General features: G+C 48.8%; 1 protein-coding gene across 6 annotated transcripts in view; it reads left to right on the forward strand.

Moving 5' to 3' along the window:
- The window catches only part of MUS81 (MUS81 structure-specific endonuclease subunit), a 1262762-nt gene that overhangs the window by 523888 nt on the left and 720222 nt on the right, over positions 1-18652 (forward strand). For 5 of the 6 annotated variants that reach the window (XM_069645007.1, XM_069645006.1, XM_069645008.1 and 2 more), the window contains one exon: positions 12595-12675. The exons of the other annotated variant lie outside the window; for it this stretch is intronic. In XM_069645007.1, the coding sequence (XP_069501108.1) occupies positions 12595-12675 (81 nt within the window). The remainder of the gene's footprint in view (positions 1-12594; positions 12676-18652) is intronic. 6 annotated transcript variants of the gene reach the window in all.

Raw genomic sequence — 18652 nt, forward strand, 5'->3', positions numbered from 1 at the left:
TGTATTCATGCCCTTTGAGACTGTTAACTCTTAAAACTGTGTTTTTGGTTGCAATCACTTCCGCTCGCAGAGTGAGTGAGTTACAGGCACTTCCAGTTAAGCCACCCTTCACTGTGTTTCATAAGGACAGGGTTGTCCTTAGAGTTCGTCCTTCCTTTCTTCCGAAGGTGGTGTCGGAATTTCATTTAGGCCAGAAGGTTGTTCTTCCGGTGTTTTATCCTCCTCCACATCCTGGTAAGGAAGAGGAGAGGCTCCATAGGCTTGATCCTCGGAGAGCGTTAAGCTCTTATATTTCACGCATGTCCCGGTTCAGAGTGGACTATCAACTCTTCATTGGTTATGCTGGAAAGCGTTTGGGACAAGCTGTGACAAAACAGACTTTGTCTCGCTGGATTATTTTGGCTATCTCGGAGCGTTACCGCTTGGCGGGTAAAGACCCACCGGTCGGCTTATGGGCCTATTCTACCAGGGGTATGGCTGCCTCTACTGCCATACAGAGGGGTGTTCCTATTCGTAACATCTGTGATGCAGCCACCTGGGCTTTGGTACATACTTTTGTACGTCACTACTCCCTCGATTCCATCCGGGGGCAGGATCTGGCCTTTGGCAAGGCGGCCCTTTACTCTGCAATTTGATTGGGCATTCTAAATTTCTGTTTTCTAAATTCTTTTTCCACCTCCTTGCATTGGTACTGCTTTGGGAGTCTGTCATAGATATGGAAGACATCGGAGGACCCAATCCCCTTGAAGAACAAGTTACTCTCTTACCTGGTAACGTTCTTTCGATGGGATGGTCCGACATTTGGGGAAAATGGGAAGACCATTTGGGGTCGGGAGAGGGTCGGTGCAGGAGTAGGGGGGGATAGGGAGTGTTTGTAATGGGAACGGGATATGGGACATGAGGGGTCTTGGAAATCTGGGAGTGGCAGGGTTGGGGTGTCCTTATTGTGCCGATGTTCAAGTTTTCGTGGTGGTGTTCTTATGCAAAATGCAAATAAAAAGATGTATACAAAAGATAAAATAGCTTCGCCTTGGCGAGGTGGGCCAATGGGAGCCTTGATCTTATGGCACGTTTCTACTTTTGTGAATAGCTACAATCTTGCCAGATGTAGATGTGTGGGGAGGGGGGTGAGTGCCCTCTCCCCTACTGGATGCCAACAAATTCAGGAAATTCTCACTCCTTTTTCAGATTTTTCCATAATTCACTGAGAAACATATTCAGGGTAATTCATGGAATAAATGTGCGCCGAAAAGGGGAGCACAAGCGTGAAAATTGCAACGCATGCGTGCTAAAGCCGCGCAGGCAGCTGTTCATCGATTCATGGAATGCGCTGCGCGTGTAAACGCTGGGATGTGTGCCAAATCCGTGGGTGGCGCACACAGCGAAATCTCACAACGTTAGCGCACACACCAAAAAGGGGGCGGAATGGGGGACAACGCATGAAAAAGAAGGCCAACTGGGGAAGTACTGCAAGGAAATACACGGAACGCCCACACACACGTGAACACGTATTCATGGAATTAAATACGAGAAACCTGCGCATGGCAAAAGATGCGCACAGGCCTAAACACGTCCACCATACTAAGGCAGGCGGTAGCGTATCTGCGCATTACAAAAGTGTGCGCAAACAAACGCGTATATACAGCCAAGATGTATGTCCCATTCTGTGTCCCCTTAGGAGAAATGACATGTCACGCAACGCACAGGCATCCCATAAAAGCAAGAAAAAGAGATAAGCGACCCCTGTAGCCCACGTGCGTGTAAAAAAACACACACAGTACACTGTGGCAGCCAGGAACCCAAAAAATACGTACGTGATCAACACGCAGGCTAGTATGGCCAGAAAAAAACGGGTACGAGACAAACAGGGACACCCGCAGTGGGAAAAATAGCGTGTGCGACTCACCGTCTGCCTTCCGTGTAGAAGAACGCGTAGCCAACACCCACCCGCTGTGAAGTTATCGCGTGTGAACCCCAACACCTGGAAAACACACGCACCGCTTTCCACGAATGTACATGGCATGTACAGAGCGATGGAAACCCACGTGGGACCTTCAACCCGTGCCAGGAGAACGCCCGCGCGTGTCGCGTCACAGACACGCTTACGCGCTAAGGGCCTTTCCTCGAATTACACGCTGACGTGCAGTTTTTTCACGTGCCAAATCACTCCGTATCAAGCTGGCCACGTGACTACACACGGAAGACCACGCTCCTGCCAAGAAAGCAGAATTACTGCCCCCCAGACCCCAGAGCAGCCTCCCACAAGCCAACTGCTGCTGCCTGCTGCCACAGTGCCCTGCCATTTGGTGCCTGCACATCTGCCATCTGCAGGGGCCCAGTTGCTGTGACCACCCCTGCTGGAACAGAGGAATCCCGACTGAAGTCCCATCGCGCCACAGCCCAGCCCTAGGACCCAGTTGCCTACCCACACCTGCCTTGAGGGTCGCCATGTCGGGGCAAACACCATCAGAGACCACTGGCGACCGCCAGCCAGAGAGACAGAGGGCTACCAGCTTCAGTGATAAGGAAGTTGGTATCCTGGTGGAGCAAGTTCTGGGGCATTATGATGCCCTCTTCACAACATTGCGCGCCGACAATGAAGGACGGAAGAGGAATTGGGAGGACATAGTCGGTGCCATCAACACGGAGGGGGTGGCTCCCCGCGACATCAAACGCGACCGGAAGCGCTGGGAGGACTACAAATCCAGGACCCTCAAGAAGGCCCAGTGTCTCTTGGAGGCAGCGGATGCAGTGGGGCACCGGGGCCATTTTACCACCCAGCAGATGAGGGTCCTGGAGCGCATTTTCCCAGTGCTTCACCACCAGATCCTCAGGATGCAGGCCCGTGTGGAGTCGAGCGGGAAGTGCCCATGCATTCACGTTTCAAACAGTGCTGCTTTTTCACAGTCGTGTGTCGGCATTGTGTGGGTCATGTACTCGTGGCCATGCTGGTTATTTATTTTCTATCATGACATTGGGAATTCAATGTGCAGTGGATGGAATGCTTGGTTGGGTGTTTGGACTGGGGTGGCATGGGGTGTGATTTGGGTGGCCATAAGGCCCATGGGTCTGGAGTGTGATGATGTGTCGGGTGGGGGGACATGGGTCGGGGCCTGCTGGCAGGTGCCTGTCAATGGTGGGTGGGTGGCGGACATGAGTCGGGGCTCACAAGTCCACTCACAAGTGCATGGTGCCATGTGGGCTGCCTGCAGGGCATGGTGAGGGATGTAGGGTAGTCCCCTGTGGTGTGGGCTGCCTGCAGGGCATGGGGAGGGGGGAAATGCCACACCCGGGAGGGGACACAATGCTAAATCGCGTGTGAAACTGTGTACCCCCGAAATACACGCACCCCGCTCGCACAAGGCCCATCGCGTGTGAAACTTTCCGCGCACCCCTGAAATACACGTAGGCACCCCATCCACCCTGGGCATGCCCCACAGACAGCCCATTCACTCTCCCCATGCCCCGCTGGCAGCCCATCCACCCTGGGCATGCCCCACAGCCAGCTCACACCACAGGGGGTGCTTTTCTACACAATTTACGTGGCGCGAGCGGGGTACGCATGATCCAAGGGGTGCACGAGTACATTTTCACGTGTTTTGTCTGCCGTGAGCGGAGTACGCGTAGCATTTTCACGTGATTAGTGTAGCGGCCCTGTAAACTGATCTAGGGTTAGCGCAGCCCTTTGCGCTGCATTGGGGATTTCAATGTCTTATCCTTGCGCAAGGGGCGTTCTTGGGGGCGTAACTGGCGCTGTGGGATGTTCTCTGCGCCAGCGCTGAAAATGGCTTGGAAATTCCATGAATATGCGGTGCGCCAGAATGCTGTTAAGCGCACAAGGCTGGCGCAAGCACCTTCTGTGCTGCTCGCGTGCACTGCCTCTGCGCTGAAATCTATGAATTACCCCCCTTGAGTCACAGTGTATTCCAAACTGCAGTTTATGGTTACTTTTTTCAATCTCAAATCTGCTCGTCAAAGAATCTTCATGTCTGTCAGGTGCGTGGATGATGGGTCCCTAAAAATACCTAAAATTTATCTGACTGCTGTATCTGCTTCTAGTGTAGGAATCTGTATAAAGTATTGCAAAAGACGTTGTGATATGTTTCTTTCCACACTGCCTTCAGCACTGCTACTCGTGTTATCTGGTCAATGAAGTCAGTAGCTTACCACTTTTAATCCCCTGCTACTAAACCCCGCCCCTGCTTTGCCAGCTTAAATGCCATGCGCTAAGTGAAAAAGATGCACATGTCTCCTGCTCTCGCATCAATTTCCTGTGCCTCCCACCCTCCTGGACATTTTAGAATTCCACCTCCGGTTGGAAAAAGCTTCCATTTGTTTGACCTCTTTGTCTGTTTTTCTTCCTGGTCAACAAGGCCATGGCAGAACCCCTTAATTCTGTCTTTTACACTTTTCATAAGGTGTGTTATCCACCAACACAGCATTTTCACTAAAATAATCTGCTGCCATCTTTTAAGGATCCTTCAAATGTTAATTTCCAAGTCTTCAAATCTGTTTGATGGAGACTAGTATGACGAATCTGGAGACTTTGTCCCTTCTTCCCAAGCAGGGCCCACCTCCTTTGAGGCTAGGGAGGTGAGCCCGTTAAGCAAAACCCTCCCTAGGGGTTTGGGAATGGGGAATTCCCTATACCAAAAAGAAATTATCTGCCTACATCGGAATAAAAGAGACTGATAATACATCTATATGGTGGACTCAAAACAACCCTGACATTACCTCTTTTTTTGGCTCAAGATAATGCTGAACTCTCCGTGGACTCGACAGCTGACGGTGAACAATAGGATGCTGTGGTTTATTCAAAAATATTTTACCTAATGCAAAAGTAACCAAATCTATTTCACCAAAAAACGAAACGCAACCTCCTCACCGCTCCTTACCCCACACCTGCCTATTATACACTATACATATCCCACTTTACCTACCATTTTTGATGAAATAAATTGTCACTTCTTAGGTAAAATTGTATTCAGTGATTTCTACAGTATCGGAAACAATACGCCACTTTGAAGATGTGGAGCAAGAATAAAGGGCCAACAACCCTTGACTGGAGAGCGAGAAACCATACGCAGAGGCGATGTGGGGATGTTGGCGAGGCTGTGGCACGGAGAGAAGCAGAGAGTAAAGAGACGTTGCCGGCCCTGAGAAGCAAAAGCCACACAAAGCAAAGCTTACCTGGAGGCGCAACCACGCACACAACATGATGGTCCCGGTGCCCACGAACTGACCACAATCAGGAGCCGAGGGAGGAGTGAATCCTTTGCTCTCAACGTGAGCAGATTGCAGGGAGGGAGGAAAGAGCAAGTAGGGAAGAATGAACCTAACCCCATATTAGGATCACAGAGGCTTGGAGCGGGAGACAGAGGGAGACAGAGCTGGGTTACAGGAGCCCGAGAAGCGCAAGTAGTTTCAACCTCCAGAAGGGTCACATGAACCCCCAAGAGTTAAGGGAGACACAAGGAAAGAGGTGTTACCCATATACCACAGAGATACGTGAGACATTGGGACAGAGGGACCCGAGGGGTCCAATAAGCAAAGCTAAGAGCAGATATGAGGAGCTCTGAGGCGCTCAACATCTGAACCATAAGTTAAAAGGAAGTCTCCAATTCCGCCGAGGGATAAGTGAAGGAACAATTGGGCGGGGAAGAAGAAAGGAGTTCCCTAAACCCCTAAGAGTCACTGGGGTCTGACAAGAAAGAAAATACGAGACAAGGAAAAGGGTTGTGGATACCCGAGAAACCGAAACAGTATAAAGCTCAAGAAGAATCGAAGGGGGCCGGATAACCTAAAGAACCAGATGCAAAGAGGGGCTATTTTTATCCCCAAAAGAGAACACTGGAGATATTGGGAGAGAGCCACCCAACTGAACCACCGGTCCCCACAAGCAAAGTAGAGAGCAGACCGAAGGAGAACCCGGAAGCACCCAACACTGGTAATCAGAAAGGGGTGGAAGTGGAGAGGGATCAGGGAAATATCCCTCCACCCAAAGAAATTTGGACAGTTTGTTTTGCAGCAATGCAAGAATTTTGTGTTGAGCTTGTGAATTGTGAGGAACTTTGACTGTCAAGAACTGTTAAATAAGGAGATCTGTTAATTACAGATAATCAGTGCCAGGTCCAGGGAGAATTCCTGGAACAGAGAGAGATTGTGGTTAGAAATACTGAGTGTAGGACACTAGCCAATTTATTTTACAATTTATTTGAAGTGATAGGGCCTGTTTAGTGGATAGGTTTGGACCGAGGACTATTTTTCTTTTACTATTAATGAGCTTCTTAGTTTAGTTTTGATAGGAAGGTAATCTCCCGTTTCTTTGTGACATAATGGTTGTAAATAACATAGCGGGTGACTCGATTATTTTTCAAGGCAGTAAACATCCTTCCCAACATATTTTAGGACTGGTGCAATTATATAAACTAACTCCAATCCTAGAATATTTGGGTAAAGTGTTGGATAGAGCCTTTAAAAAAAAAATATCGAGTCACTCTCAATCTTATTTCCAGTGACTTTCGCTGGATACCAATCCCCCTTTAGCAGTAGGGTAGTGAGGCAATTTATGAAGTTAAATCAAGTAACTTGGAAACCATGTCCCCCTGGTCCGAGTCCTACTCGCTTGCTATACCAGTCCCCTGCAGTGTGACTGTCCAGGCAGAGTAGTCTGAAATTCTGTTGCAGGGGTATGGTGCTCTTTACCCTTTGTACATTTACTGCTGGCAGGAAACATGTAATCAATTTGTGATTGCACTCTGGAATGAAAAGAGTTGCATTCATCCTCCGTCTGTGAAGCCTGAAGCATGTCAATCGGCCTCAGTGCTCAAACCCACTGATGTAATTTGGTATGGATTATTAGGTTTCTATTTGCCTTGCCCACCCTGTCCTGTGCAAGATTTATAATGTACTTAAAGTACCGCAGAGAACTCAGGGTGTCAAAATGTTTTCATTATTGCGATCCTTTCGGTGTCCAGTCACCCCAGTCTGTAGATCTCTGTCTCTGGTGTCCACTTGTGAGTGGAAGTAGATCCATGGCAGGTGTTTCTAGAGCAGAACGGCCGCCCCATGGGAAGCCCATGAGGCCTGCATGTAATGCTCTGGAGTACAGGTTTCTGCCTAGTCTGGTTTACTTTGTCTAATGTATTAGAATGCAGACCCCATTTAATTTTCTGCCATTTACACTCCAGGACAAAGATATAGGGGGTTGTTTCTGTCATAGTAACTATAGTTCAAAAAAGCCCCAGACGATCCCCCACTGTGCCACTGTCCAATGTGGGTGACTATCCTCTCTGGGCGTGCTCCCACAGTTGATGATATGAACATAAACTAGTAGAACCAAGCGGTCCTGCTCCTCCACACCTCTCCCCTACCAAAGCGTCCCCACATTCCTTTTCAAAGAAGAATCCATCACCATAACTACTTCTTGCGGTTAACCCTTCAGAAACCGTAACTTAATTGAACAAAAATCCCACCTTCAAAGAACAGAACTCTTCTGGCCAATACCTAGCCCCTTTTGCTAAAAATGAAATGAAGTACGATTCCTGGCTGACTATTTTATTCCAAATGTCCCCTTCATCCCATCAACTTCCCTCTGCCTCCACGTTTCTATTGGGAGATTCTGCTTTAATTCACAGAAGTGTCTTTCAGGTCCTGTTCCTCTTCTCTGTTGTTTCCTGCAGGCAATTGTAGTATTTTGCCTGTTCTCCCTGCCATCCGCTTCTCACTGCTGTCACTACTCTTGCATGGAATTGAAGAAGCAGGTATTCAAGCAGGTCCTTCAAGTATCACCGTAAATTTGTCCGGGTACACTAGCCTATATTTCAGTTCCCTCGTCTGAGCGCTCTTAAGTGACTCCAACTATTGCTGATGCTTTTGTATGCCTTTGGTGAAGTAGGGGAATATGAACATTTTTGAAGCCCCAGCCATCAATGGACCTTTGCACCTTGGAACAATGTGTTGTGGACACAGTAGTTAAAAAGCCAGGCCTCAGTGACCCATGGTGGTGCATCAGGAGGGCCTCGCCGGGATGCTGTGTTCCTGTCCTACTGAAAAAATGACAGACCCTTTTTGGCAAGTTTTTAAATAAGCTATCTTTCCAAGTATATTTCCATAGAGCCCCCTTCATTGTGGTACGACAGGCTGAGAAATCATGATGGTGTTTTGCTGGAGCATCCGTCCGTGTCTTGGGCCCTTTCCTGTGGTCTCCGAAGCCAATTGAAGGTCTGCCACTTAGCTCTTTTTTGCACCCACGGCTCCCTCCAAAGTAGAGATTTAGCCTTTTGCTTCTGTCGCCCTCCTGTTGGATATTTTGTGAAGATCTGCTGGCACAAGTGAAAGTCTTACTGCTATTTCACGAATTGTGCCGTGAAAGGTAATCAAGGTGTTGGATTTCCTGTACCATTCTAGTGAGCTTAGGCTCACCCTTTGTGCCTTGTACAGATATTCTGGATTCACCAAGAAATCGCCTCCCCAGAATCTGAACCACTACTTGGAGCGGTATTCTTGGTTGTATGTGATGTGCTCTATTTATCCATCCTGTTGGATTGGGTGACCCTCCTATATTTACCCAATGTCATGGAGCCTGCCTCGAATCCACTGATGTAACGCTGGATCTTGTAGAGTCTGCCGACTGACAACCGCTCTGATATTCTGTGCTGCTTAGACTCCAGTTCCCCCATACAAGTCCAATGGCTGTTAGCAACTGGTCCCCCATGAAACCACCTCAAATATTTATGTAGTTGGACTGTGCCATCTTAGTTTCCAGCAGTTCATACCTATGTAGTAGTGCAGCAATTCCTTGATATTTGAAACCCTTCCTGTCGCTGGCGGAAGAAGGCTGCCAACCAATTGGAGCAGACATAGGCAAGCAGAGAGTAGGCAGCAGCCCATGTAATCCCCAATCTCATTTCCAGCCCGCTCTTTGTGAAACCTCATAAACCACATCTGAATGCCTCAAATTGGGGCACACAGGTCCGGCCAGCACCTAATATACCCACCTTGCAGCTGAGTAGCCCCCTTGACTATTCTGTCCACTGAGTACAAGGACCAATGTGATGTTTTGCACGTCTCCGGGGTTCCAAAGCAGTCGTAGGCCCCCTTGCCCTGGTCCATCTTCACTGCAAATTCTAAGCCAGTCAATTGCCATTCCTGACAGCTCTCCTTCAGTGTTCCGCCCCAGCCCACAGCTCCTGAGACAACACGGATTACCTAGGCCCCATGGCAAACACCTCCTAGGGACTATTGATCCCCACTCCTTAGAACTTGTGGGGGCGGTGCAGGATAGGGACTGAAGGAACTGAAGGAGGCTAGGGGCAGTCTGTCATAGGAAGAAGACCTCTTGTTCCCCTTCCACCATCCAAACAGTTTTTTCACTGTCAGGGTGTCCTGTGCTTGCCTCTCTTTACCTTGCTCTTTAATCCCAGTCTGAAGACCACTTTGTGAATCCACCAGCTGACTCAGTGCTCCGGCTCTCACCCCTGGCAACACCTACGTCCAAAAAGCACAATTACAGCTGGGGACCCTACGTGATTCCAAACACTTGCCCTGAGGTGAGGGCTCACCTCCTCCAATTCTTAAGGGTGAATGTCTGGCTGTGCCTGGATTCCAGTCTTTAAAAGGTTTTTAGCTCACTCATCCCATGTCTTTGTCCATACATTCAGCCCCCAGGTATCGCCCTTCAGACAGGCCAGAGCCCAAACCTGCCTCAGAGTAGCCAGTGTTCTGGCTGACCATAGTATGAGCCGCTCGGGTGTTTTTTTAAAAAAAATGTAATTTATTTTTTACCCCTGGGGATTTTTCTCCCTGCAGAATTGCGAGCAGGGCCAATTTTGAAGGCCATCTATGAATAATCTTCTAGGGGCCTGATTTGTCTTTACCATGCCTTCTTGGTCAGGGACTCGGTATTATATTGTAGGATAACTGCAGCTACAAGCAGAGCTTGTGAAGCTTGCTTCTGCTTCAGGCCATGCCCCTCATGAACTCTAGGCCCTTTAATAACTGAATGCTTTGAGCACTGGATGCCGGGTCCTAGTGGATGTACTGAAAGCCAGGTGATTCCCAAGGATTCTTTTGGCTGACAAGCAGTTGCAGATGGTCCGTTTTAGAAATGATCGGGCCCGCTCTCCTGTTCTGCTTTTATTTTGTTGGTGCAATCTACAAGAACAGATTAGTGATATTTGAGCAAAGAGAGCAGGAAAGTAACGCTCATGTTTGTCAGAAATTGGGTAGTTTTTGAAGGCTTGTTGGGTAGTTCACAAGCTATTGAAATCTATTTAATAAGCCAGTGCGTTTCTCGAAGTATGGATGAGATAATATTTGTGCAGCCCTGTCAGTCTAGCATCCTGAATGAGCTGAAGTATTTTTATGGGAGAAATTCGCATCTACAGGAAAAATTCGTATTGTAATTTTGTTTGAAGGATAGAGAGAAGACCTACTGTAATCTTACAGGGTAGCTGGAGTAAAAATATAGGCAGAGGTGTGCAAGCTTTGATAATCTGGTGGATAAGGGTTGGACTATCAGCATGTTTGCAGCCCAGATTGTTTATACAACAAGTGCCCAAACTTGCCAATGACCACCTTCACTTCCATGTTTTTCGCGTGTACAGATTGAGCCAAAGCATATTAAAGGGACACTGAGATCGGAAGTGTAACTGCTTGAATTGTGTCGGGCCAAAGATTTGTTCAACTGAGTGATTGCATGCTTTCATTATGCATATGATTTCCAATTAGCCTTTAAAAGAGATCATATATCTAGCTGCCCTGTGATTTCTTTTTTTTCCCTCCATCATTGACTCTCATAGATTACTATGCTTTCAATATTTGTTTTTTTGTGTGAAAACATGTTCCAGTTTTAAACCATATTAAAGTTAATTTAATGCAGCAATATGGGCTGCGTTTAGGCCATTAGGCCCTAAACTCTGCCATCATAGGCCATCTTCAGATTCTTAATGCACATTATGGGTTGGGGAGTAGATTCTCACTTCCTATTAATTGGAAATTATTTACCTGATGGTTTACATTTGAGAGGGTATATTATCCAGCACTACTGCAAAATTAGATATTTAATACTTGCTTTTGAAAGAAGAGCAGAGAATGTTCTCCCATCGCATGGGGGAGGGCTACCCAGCCTTCCAATTGGAAGCAGCGTTCACTGCGTGGCTTCCCTGGCATCCCTCCTTTGACACCTTCATAAATAACCTGAAAGACCATATCAATGAATTGGCTCTATTGGTCATGTGGGGGAATAGATCGGAACAATTGTAAATAAATTACTTTCCAGCTAGCCCATCTGCATGATAAAAGGGCCCTCATGGTCAAACCACTTTGCCATTGCTGTAAATGGTACACTTTTATGTATAAGGATTGCCATTTTCCATATCTGGCGAGAAGAACCACCTGCCAGGGAATTCACTATGGTGAAACCACCCACATTTTTGTGTGGTGGTGAGTTTCCTGGATTAAAGACAAATCTCGCCGCTACTTGTATGTAAGACACACACCTCCGAAGACTTTCAAGAATACAACTGGACCCCAACCTGATTTGGCCCATAGTCCAAGGGTAATTACGCCGGATTCTGAACTGCCTAATCAATATTATCTGGCCTACTACTTGGGCATGTGAATTAAAATTGAAACTAATATGTCGCATGCCCCTTTTTCATCGGAGACTCAGCCTTGTTTCTTGAGGAAGAATTCCCTCCCAAATGTCTTGCAGAATGAGCTCTGCTCCTTGCCGTACTCTTCAGAGCAGTCCTCCACTTTCTCATGGGCCGGGTGGGCTTGAGTACCAAATATTTCAAAAGTTTAATTTGTCGAAATCATCTGTCTGGGTTGGCTCACGAATCAAATAAGATTTTTAAGGAAATGCTCATGTATGTCTGAGTTGCTTTTCCTTTTAACATGCTCTAGCCAGGTCTTGATAGAATTACTTCTTTGACACCTTGAAACCTGAGCTCGTGTTGCTTGTGGACTTTCAGCAGGGTGTCTTCCCTGATAGTGTTAGTATATGCTTGTGGAGCATCACATTGAAAATCTTCCTTGTGGTGATAATTGAACCTTGTGTGGACGTTTGTGTGTGAGCCTGTTGGGAGGATAGTGTGACTTTCAGGCTTGTTGTGGAAAGGGGCTTCTGACCACTGTTCAAACTGTGTAACCTGCTGGCTACATCGAGTGTCATCCCAGCTGACATATTTATTTATTTTTATTTTTGCATTTATAAAGCGTGCAAAACCCCTTGGGCATCGAGGTGCTGTAACCACCACTTACACACACATGAATGTCAGAAGAGGGACCGGGGCAGACCGGCAGCCAGTGGCAGGGGCGAAGTCGGCTAGAATATTGACCACTTCTTCTGGACATATAGCATAGCTCTGTGGATGATTTTTGCCGAACCCCATCAGCATGGCAATGCTTTGCAAGTACGCTCATTCACAGGGCAAGACCAGTGCCCCAAGTAGCAAGGTGTGTAAGCCAAGCAGAAATAGAGACTGCAGTTGGGTAGCACAAAGAAAATAAAAAATGCAGCCATATGATAAGGTGTTTCTTTCCACTAGAGTCTCCTTGCTGATCCGTTTTCCCACACGTTTCTTACAGAATCCAAATGGTCGTGGCTATCTGACAAAGGCAGAGCTGCAGAGATCAGCACAGGCACTCTGCGATAAATCATTCTCATTGGTGAGTTTCTGTGCTGGGGGTTACTTTCAGTGGGTTTTTCATGGACTTACTGCATGACTAGTTCGTTGTGTAGCATTGCTCAGCGCGGGGCTGCCACAGCAGGCTCATTAATTTATTTTTCTGTAATATTTTCCTACGAACATGATGATAAATGTCACATAATGCCTATTATTACAGCGCTTAGAAGATGAATCAATCCTGCATGGAACTTTGTATGATAAACATGACTGTATGTTTCAGATTAAACTTTTTTCCCCCCAAATTGTTAAAAGTGCACCTCAGCTCGCATGCATTAAGCTGTGTGGTGTAGGTGGTGTTCTTTGGGGATTAACTTTTTTTTTTTAACTTCTTTTTATTGGTTTTACAACATAAAAGGAATGGGAGAGAACAGACAAAACAGAAACAAAAGTCACCCTCCCATTTTCCTTTCCCCCTTCCTCCCCCCCTCCCTCTCCCAAAGGCTGCCGCAGTATGTTCGTGGTCCGTTGCCGCCTCGGGGCCGGCGCCGGCCGTTGTCAAGTTCGTAGCGGAGGGGCCGGTCTCCCGGTGGCCTCCCTCCTTTCCCTGGGAGTTTCCCTTGGTCTTGTCTTTGCATGTGTTTGCTGGTCTTTCCCAGTTGGATTTGCACTGTTCAGAGTCCGCGCTGGTCACGACCTCGTCTCTTTCTTCCCGTAAGTTCTCTTCCTCTGGATTATGTAGTGCCTCCCGACGTGGGCGGTTCAATTTCTTCGTTTCCTGAGTCGCCTGGATCGCTATTGTCAGTCGTATCATCCTCGCCTCCGCTGCCAAACAGGTCTTGCACCAGGGAGTTCCATGCTTGCAGTCTGGCTCCGCTGTCGCTCTCTCCCCTTTGTGTAGCTCTCGCCCAGACTGCCGTCTCTGCTATTGCCCATTTTTGTAGGTCGGCCCACCATCCTTCCTTCGAGGGGCCTTCGCTCTTGTTCCATGCCATCGCTATGCGGCGTTTCGCTAGTATTGTCATTAAATCCTTCATTTTTGCCACGTGTGTCATCTGCCGGTGCCCCCTTGGGAACAGGCCCAATAGGTATGTTGCTGGCGTTCTTGCTGGCATCTGTATGTCTGCTGTCAACGCCTTTTCTCTCACCGTGTTCCAGAAGTCTGCTATTTGCGGGCACGACCAGAACATGTGCACCATGTCGGCCTGTTCGTCTCCGCACCGCGGGCAGCTCCGGGTTTGTCCTTCTCCCATCTTTGACATTCTCTTGGGAGTTAGATATGCTCTATGTACTATGTATATCTGCAGTTGTCTGAACCTGGCGTTTCTGGACACCTTTTTTGTGTACATGAGGACTTTGTTCCATTCCTCGTCTTCGAAGGGTTGTTGCAGTTCCTCTTCCCACTTCATTCGTGCTGTTAGTGTCTTTTTGTTGGTGTGTCCCAGTATTTGCTCATAGAGTCTGGACACCGTATGACCTCCTTCGGATATATCGTACCATGCCTCTAGTTCCCCTTCGGTGTCCTCAGGCTCTGGCATAGTGCTCCACCTCTTCTTTATTGTCCGAACTAGGCTATTGTGCAAGATGAATTGGCCCCTGTGTACATCTTGTTCGTCCATCAGGGTCTGGAATTCAGCCCACTGTCCGTCACGCCACAGGTCCCCAATTTGGGCCACACCTTTGTCTTCCCATTGTGCCCTGTACGTGGTCAGGCTGGCCACTCGGGTGTCCACCAGCCCCGCCAGTGGGATATGTCTTGAGCAGGGGTCTCGTATGCCCTGTGTCTTCCAGGCTCTTTTCCATAGTGTTCGGCCTAGTTGGGCTATTTTGGGTAGGTCTTTGGCTTGGGCGGCATTGACCCATAATAATTCTCTCGGGTAATACCTCCGGAGTGTTGGCCCAATAATTATTGCATCTATTGAGGTCTCCTCGCCCAGCCATCGCACCACAAATTGGAGTTGTGCTGCCAAATAGTAATATTCAAAATCTGGGAGTTTGATGCCCCCCCACTCATAGCTTCTCTGTAGTGTGCTTAGTGCCACCCTGTTTCGCCCCCCTCCCCATAGGAAGGTTCTCGCCATAGTGTGTAGGCGCTTGAAGAAGGGCCTTGGTATGTTGTATGGGATGTTCGTGAAGTAATATAAGAGTCGGGGTAGGACTGTCATTTTTAGTAGTGCCGCCCGGCCTATCATGCCCAACGGTAGCGTCTGCCAGAATTTCATAGCCTTTTCAATTTTGTCTAAAGCTACTTGTGTGTTACCTGCGTGGGTTTCCATGGTGTCGTGATAGATGTCCACTCCCAGGTATTTGAAGGTGTTCGGGGCCCATGTGATGCCCAGAGGCGGTAATTGATCTGACGGCACTGCGCGTAGGCCTGCCAGGGGAAACAGCAAGGATTTTCCTCTGTTGACCACTATTCCAGATAACCTGCCAAACGCGCGCAGCGCCTCTAGTAAGTCCTGCAGGTGGGTGCGTGGGTTCTGTATGTAAAGGAGTATATCGTCTGCGTATATGGATATCTGGTGTGTTTCCCCGTCTATCTCTATGCCCGTGTCTTTGTAATCCGTTCTTAGGAATACTGCGAACGGCTCCAGGGCCAGGATATATAACATTGGGGACAGGGGGCATCCCGGTTTTGTGCCTCGCTCTATGCCCCATTCCCTAGAAACTTGTCTACCCGTCTTGACTCTCGCTCTCGGGTCTTTGTATAGTAGTTCTATCCATCTTGTAAACCCTTGTCCAATCCCATAGTGGGTGAGCGTTCCCAGGAGCCAGTCCCATCCCACCGAATCGAATGCTTTGATTGCATCCAGTGAGGCTACAGCACACTCCCCTCCCTCCTGGTTTGTCCTTTCTATAACATAGTGGAGTCTGCGCAGGTTCCAGGACGTGTTCCGTTCTGGCACGTACCCTGTCTGGTCCGTGTGGATCAGGGTGGGTAGCACTCTTTTCAGGCGGTTGGCTAGTGCCGCCGTCAGGATCTTGGAGTCCTGGTTTATTAGGGAAATCGGTCTGTAGGAACCGCATTCAAGGGGGGGCTTGTCTGGTTTAAGGATCGGGATTATTATAGATTCTGACATACTACTCGGGAGTCTTCCTTTCTCGTATGCTTCTTCTAGTGTTTCTAGCAGTCTCGGGACTATGTCATTTTTATATTGTTTGTAAAATTCCCCCGGGAGCCCATCTGGCCCCGGAGATTTCCCTGTCGGGAGCTGGGCGATTACCTCCGTTAGTTCCTCTACAGTGAGAGGGGCGTCTAATACTTGGGCCTGCTCCTCCGTCAATTGTGGGAGTCTAATTTCCGCGAGGGCTTCCTTCAGGTCCCCCTCCTCTGCCTCCTGGACCCTGGAGTATAACTCCTCGTAAAACTGCGAGAACACCTCGTTTATTCCCTCTTGGGATCTTATCACCTCTCCCTTTCTGTTCTGAATTTCATTAATTGGCTCCCGCTTAGTCTCCTGCTTGGTTAGCCAGGCCAGGAGTCTGCTAGGCTTGTCCCCCTCAGCATGTAGTTTCTGTATATATTTCCCATAGTCTAGCCGTCCCAATCTTTCCCAGGTCTCCACGCACTGTTGTCGCAGGGTGGTGAGGTTCTCTTGTTCCGCCCCCTTCTCCCCCGCTTGTCTCTCAGCCTTCTCGATTCTCCTTTCTAACTCATCTAGTTGTGCTAGGGTTTCTCGTCTGAGACCTCCCATTTTCCCCATCGCCTCCCCTCTGACTACCACCTTGAAGGCCTCCCAGACCGTTCCTGTGCTTTCCACACTACCCTCATTATGTTCAAAATAATCTTCTATTACGCTTTGGATGTGTTCCTGGAAGCCCGCGTCCAATAATGCCTCTGCCCTCAATCTCCATGTTGGTATAGGGGCTCTCCTGTGTGTGTGCGCCCATGTGATCGTCTGGGGGGCGTGGTCAGATAGGGTTCGCGCGTGTATGTGTGCCTCAGTGAATTCCCCCAGTGTCTCCTTGCCCGTAAACAGGTAGTCTATCCGTGTGAATGTCTTGTGTGGGGCACTATAATGCGTGTATCCCCTCTCTTCCCCATGTACCTTCCTCCAGACGTCCCCGAGCCCGAGCTGGTCTAGTATCTGTTGTAGTGCTCTCGCTGGCGGCGCCGCTCTCTTGTGCTTATTGTCCGACCTGTCCAGCCGGGGGTCCAGTGTGCAATTATGGTCGCCTGCCCAAATCATCGTTGCATTCCTGTACGGGGCCAGCCGGGGCGGGAGCGTCCTGAAGAAGGCTGTAGCGTCGTGGTTAGGGGCATAGGTGTTCACGAGGCATATCTCTCGATTTTCTAGCATCCCATGGACTACCAGGATTCTCCCTTCCGCGTCTTTCTCTTGGTTGATGAGCTGGAATGGGACGCCCGGGGCGACCCAGGTTATGACTCCTCTAGCGTAGTTGGAGTATGTTGCACTATACATCTGGCCTCCCCATTTTTTCTTTATTTTGGCCTGTTTTTCCGCCGTCAGGTGCGTCTCTTGCAACAGTGCAATGTGGGTCCTTGTTTTGTTCAACCAGGTATAAATCCTTAGCCTCTTGACATATGCGTTCATCCCCCTGACATTCCACGTGACAATTCTTAAGACATCTCGGTCCTTGTGGGGACTAGCGCTTGCGGCCTGTTCTTTCCCATGGGCTCGCTCAGTGTCTTATTCTCTCGGTGTATTCCTGTCGGGGATCTGTGTCCCTTCTTCTGGCTGTTGAGTTTTGAATCGTCCGTTCGTTTTCTCTCTCGGGTCGTTTCTCTCTCTGTTGGCCGCTCTTTGTTGTGGGCGGTCTTGCCTTGTGCTCTCCGCCAGCTTTTTGTTTGTGGGTACTGTCCCCTGAATTTGTTTTCCTTGCCGATTCTTTGTGTGTGACAACTGTTAGTTCCTCTTCCGCTCTCCTCCTTTCTTTGCGGGCTTTGCCTTAACTTCCCAACTGTTATAACTGTTAACCCAAATAACGTCAACAAACGCCCAGCCTCCCCTCCTCTGCTCGGGCTCCACCGCTTTCCAGGTGCCGCTTTTTCCTCCTCGGCCTTGCCTGTCGCGGCGTAGTGTCTTGAAACTGACACTATAAACATTGTTTTTACTGGGGCTTCTCTGTGGGTCTTGGCGGTTCCCCTTCCCCGAGTCTTGTGCTCCCTTTGTAAGTCTCTTTACTGTGGGCTTTTCAACTTGGAGGCTGTCGGTTGCTCCTTTTCGTTACTTCCCGGTAGGGCATCTCTACCGTCTTGTTCTTGCTCCTGTAGCGTTGGGTGTACTTGTCGTGCCCGGTTCTAGTCTCTATTTTGCCGGGGGTGGTTTCTGTTTCGCTCGTTCCTCTCTGCCGACTGTGGAATCCCACGCTGGTCCATCCACTCCTGGGCGTCGGTCGTTGTCTCGAAGATCTGTGTTTTTCCGTCATGCAGTATTTTTAGTTTGGCTGGATACAGCAGCATGAATTTCACCCCTGCCGCTCGAAGGCGCTCTTTGGTCTGCCAGAACTGGGCTCTCTGCTTTTGCACAAGTACCGTATAGTCTGGATATATCGTTATCCTGGCCCCGTTCCTTGTGATGTTCCCTCCTTCTCTCGAGAAAGTCAGGATTTTTTCCCTGTCCTTAAAGTTCATAATTTTTGCGATCATTGGTCTTGGTGGTGCTCCTGGGCGCGGTCTTCTAGTCAGCGCCCGGTGTGCCCTTTCTACCACGAAGCCTTGGGATAGGGTCTCTGCTCCCACTTCTTGGATCAGGAGGTTCTCTATGTAGTTCGTGGGGTCCCTTCCTTCCTCCCCCTCTGGCAGCCCCACTATTCGTACGTTGTTGCGCCGGGCCCTGCCTTCTGCGTCTTCAGCTCTGCGTTCTAGTATATTAATTCTTTCCAGTGCTTCCGACATTTGTGTTCGCGAGGCGGACACTTCCACTGAGTTGCTCTGTGCTTGTTGTTCCACTGTTGTCATCCTTTCCGCCAGGTTTCTCGTATCTTGTCTAAGGAGTCCCACATCTACCATCACTGCATCCAACTTGCCTTCTATCGACGTCTTTAACGCCCCTATG

Source organism: Ambystoma mexicanum, chromosome 2p (assembly GCF_040938575.1).
Source record: "Ambystoma mexicanum isolate Mex_15411 chromosome 2p, UKY_AmexF1_1, whole genome shotgun sequence".
Classification (NCBI taxonomy): Eukaryota; Metazoa; Chordata; class Amphibia; order Caudata; family Ambystomatidae; genus Ambystoma; species Ambystoma mexicanum.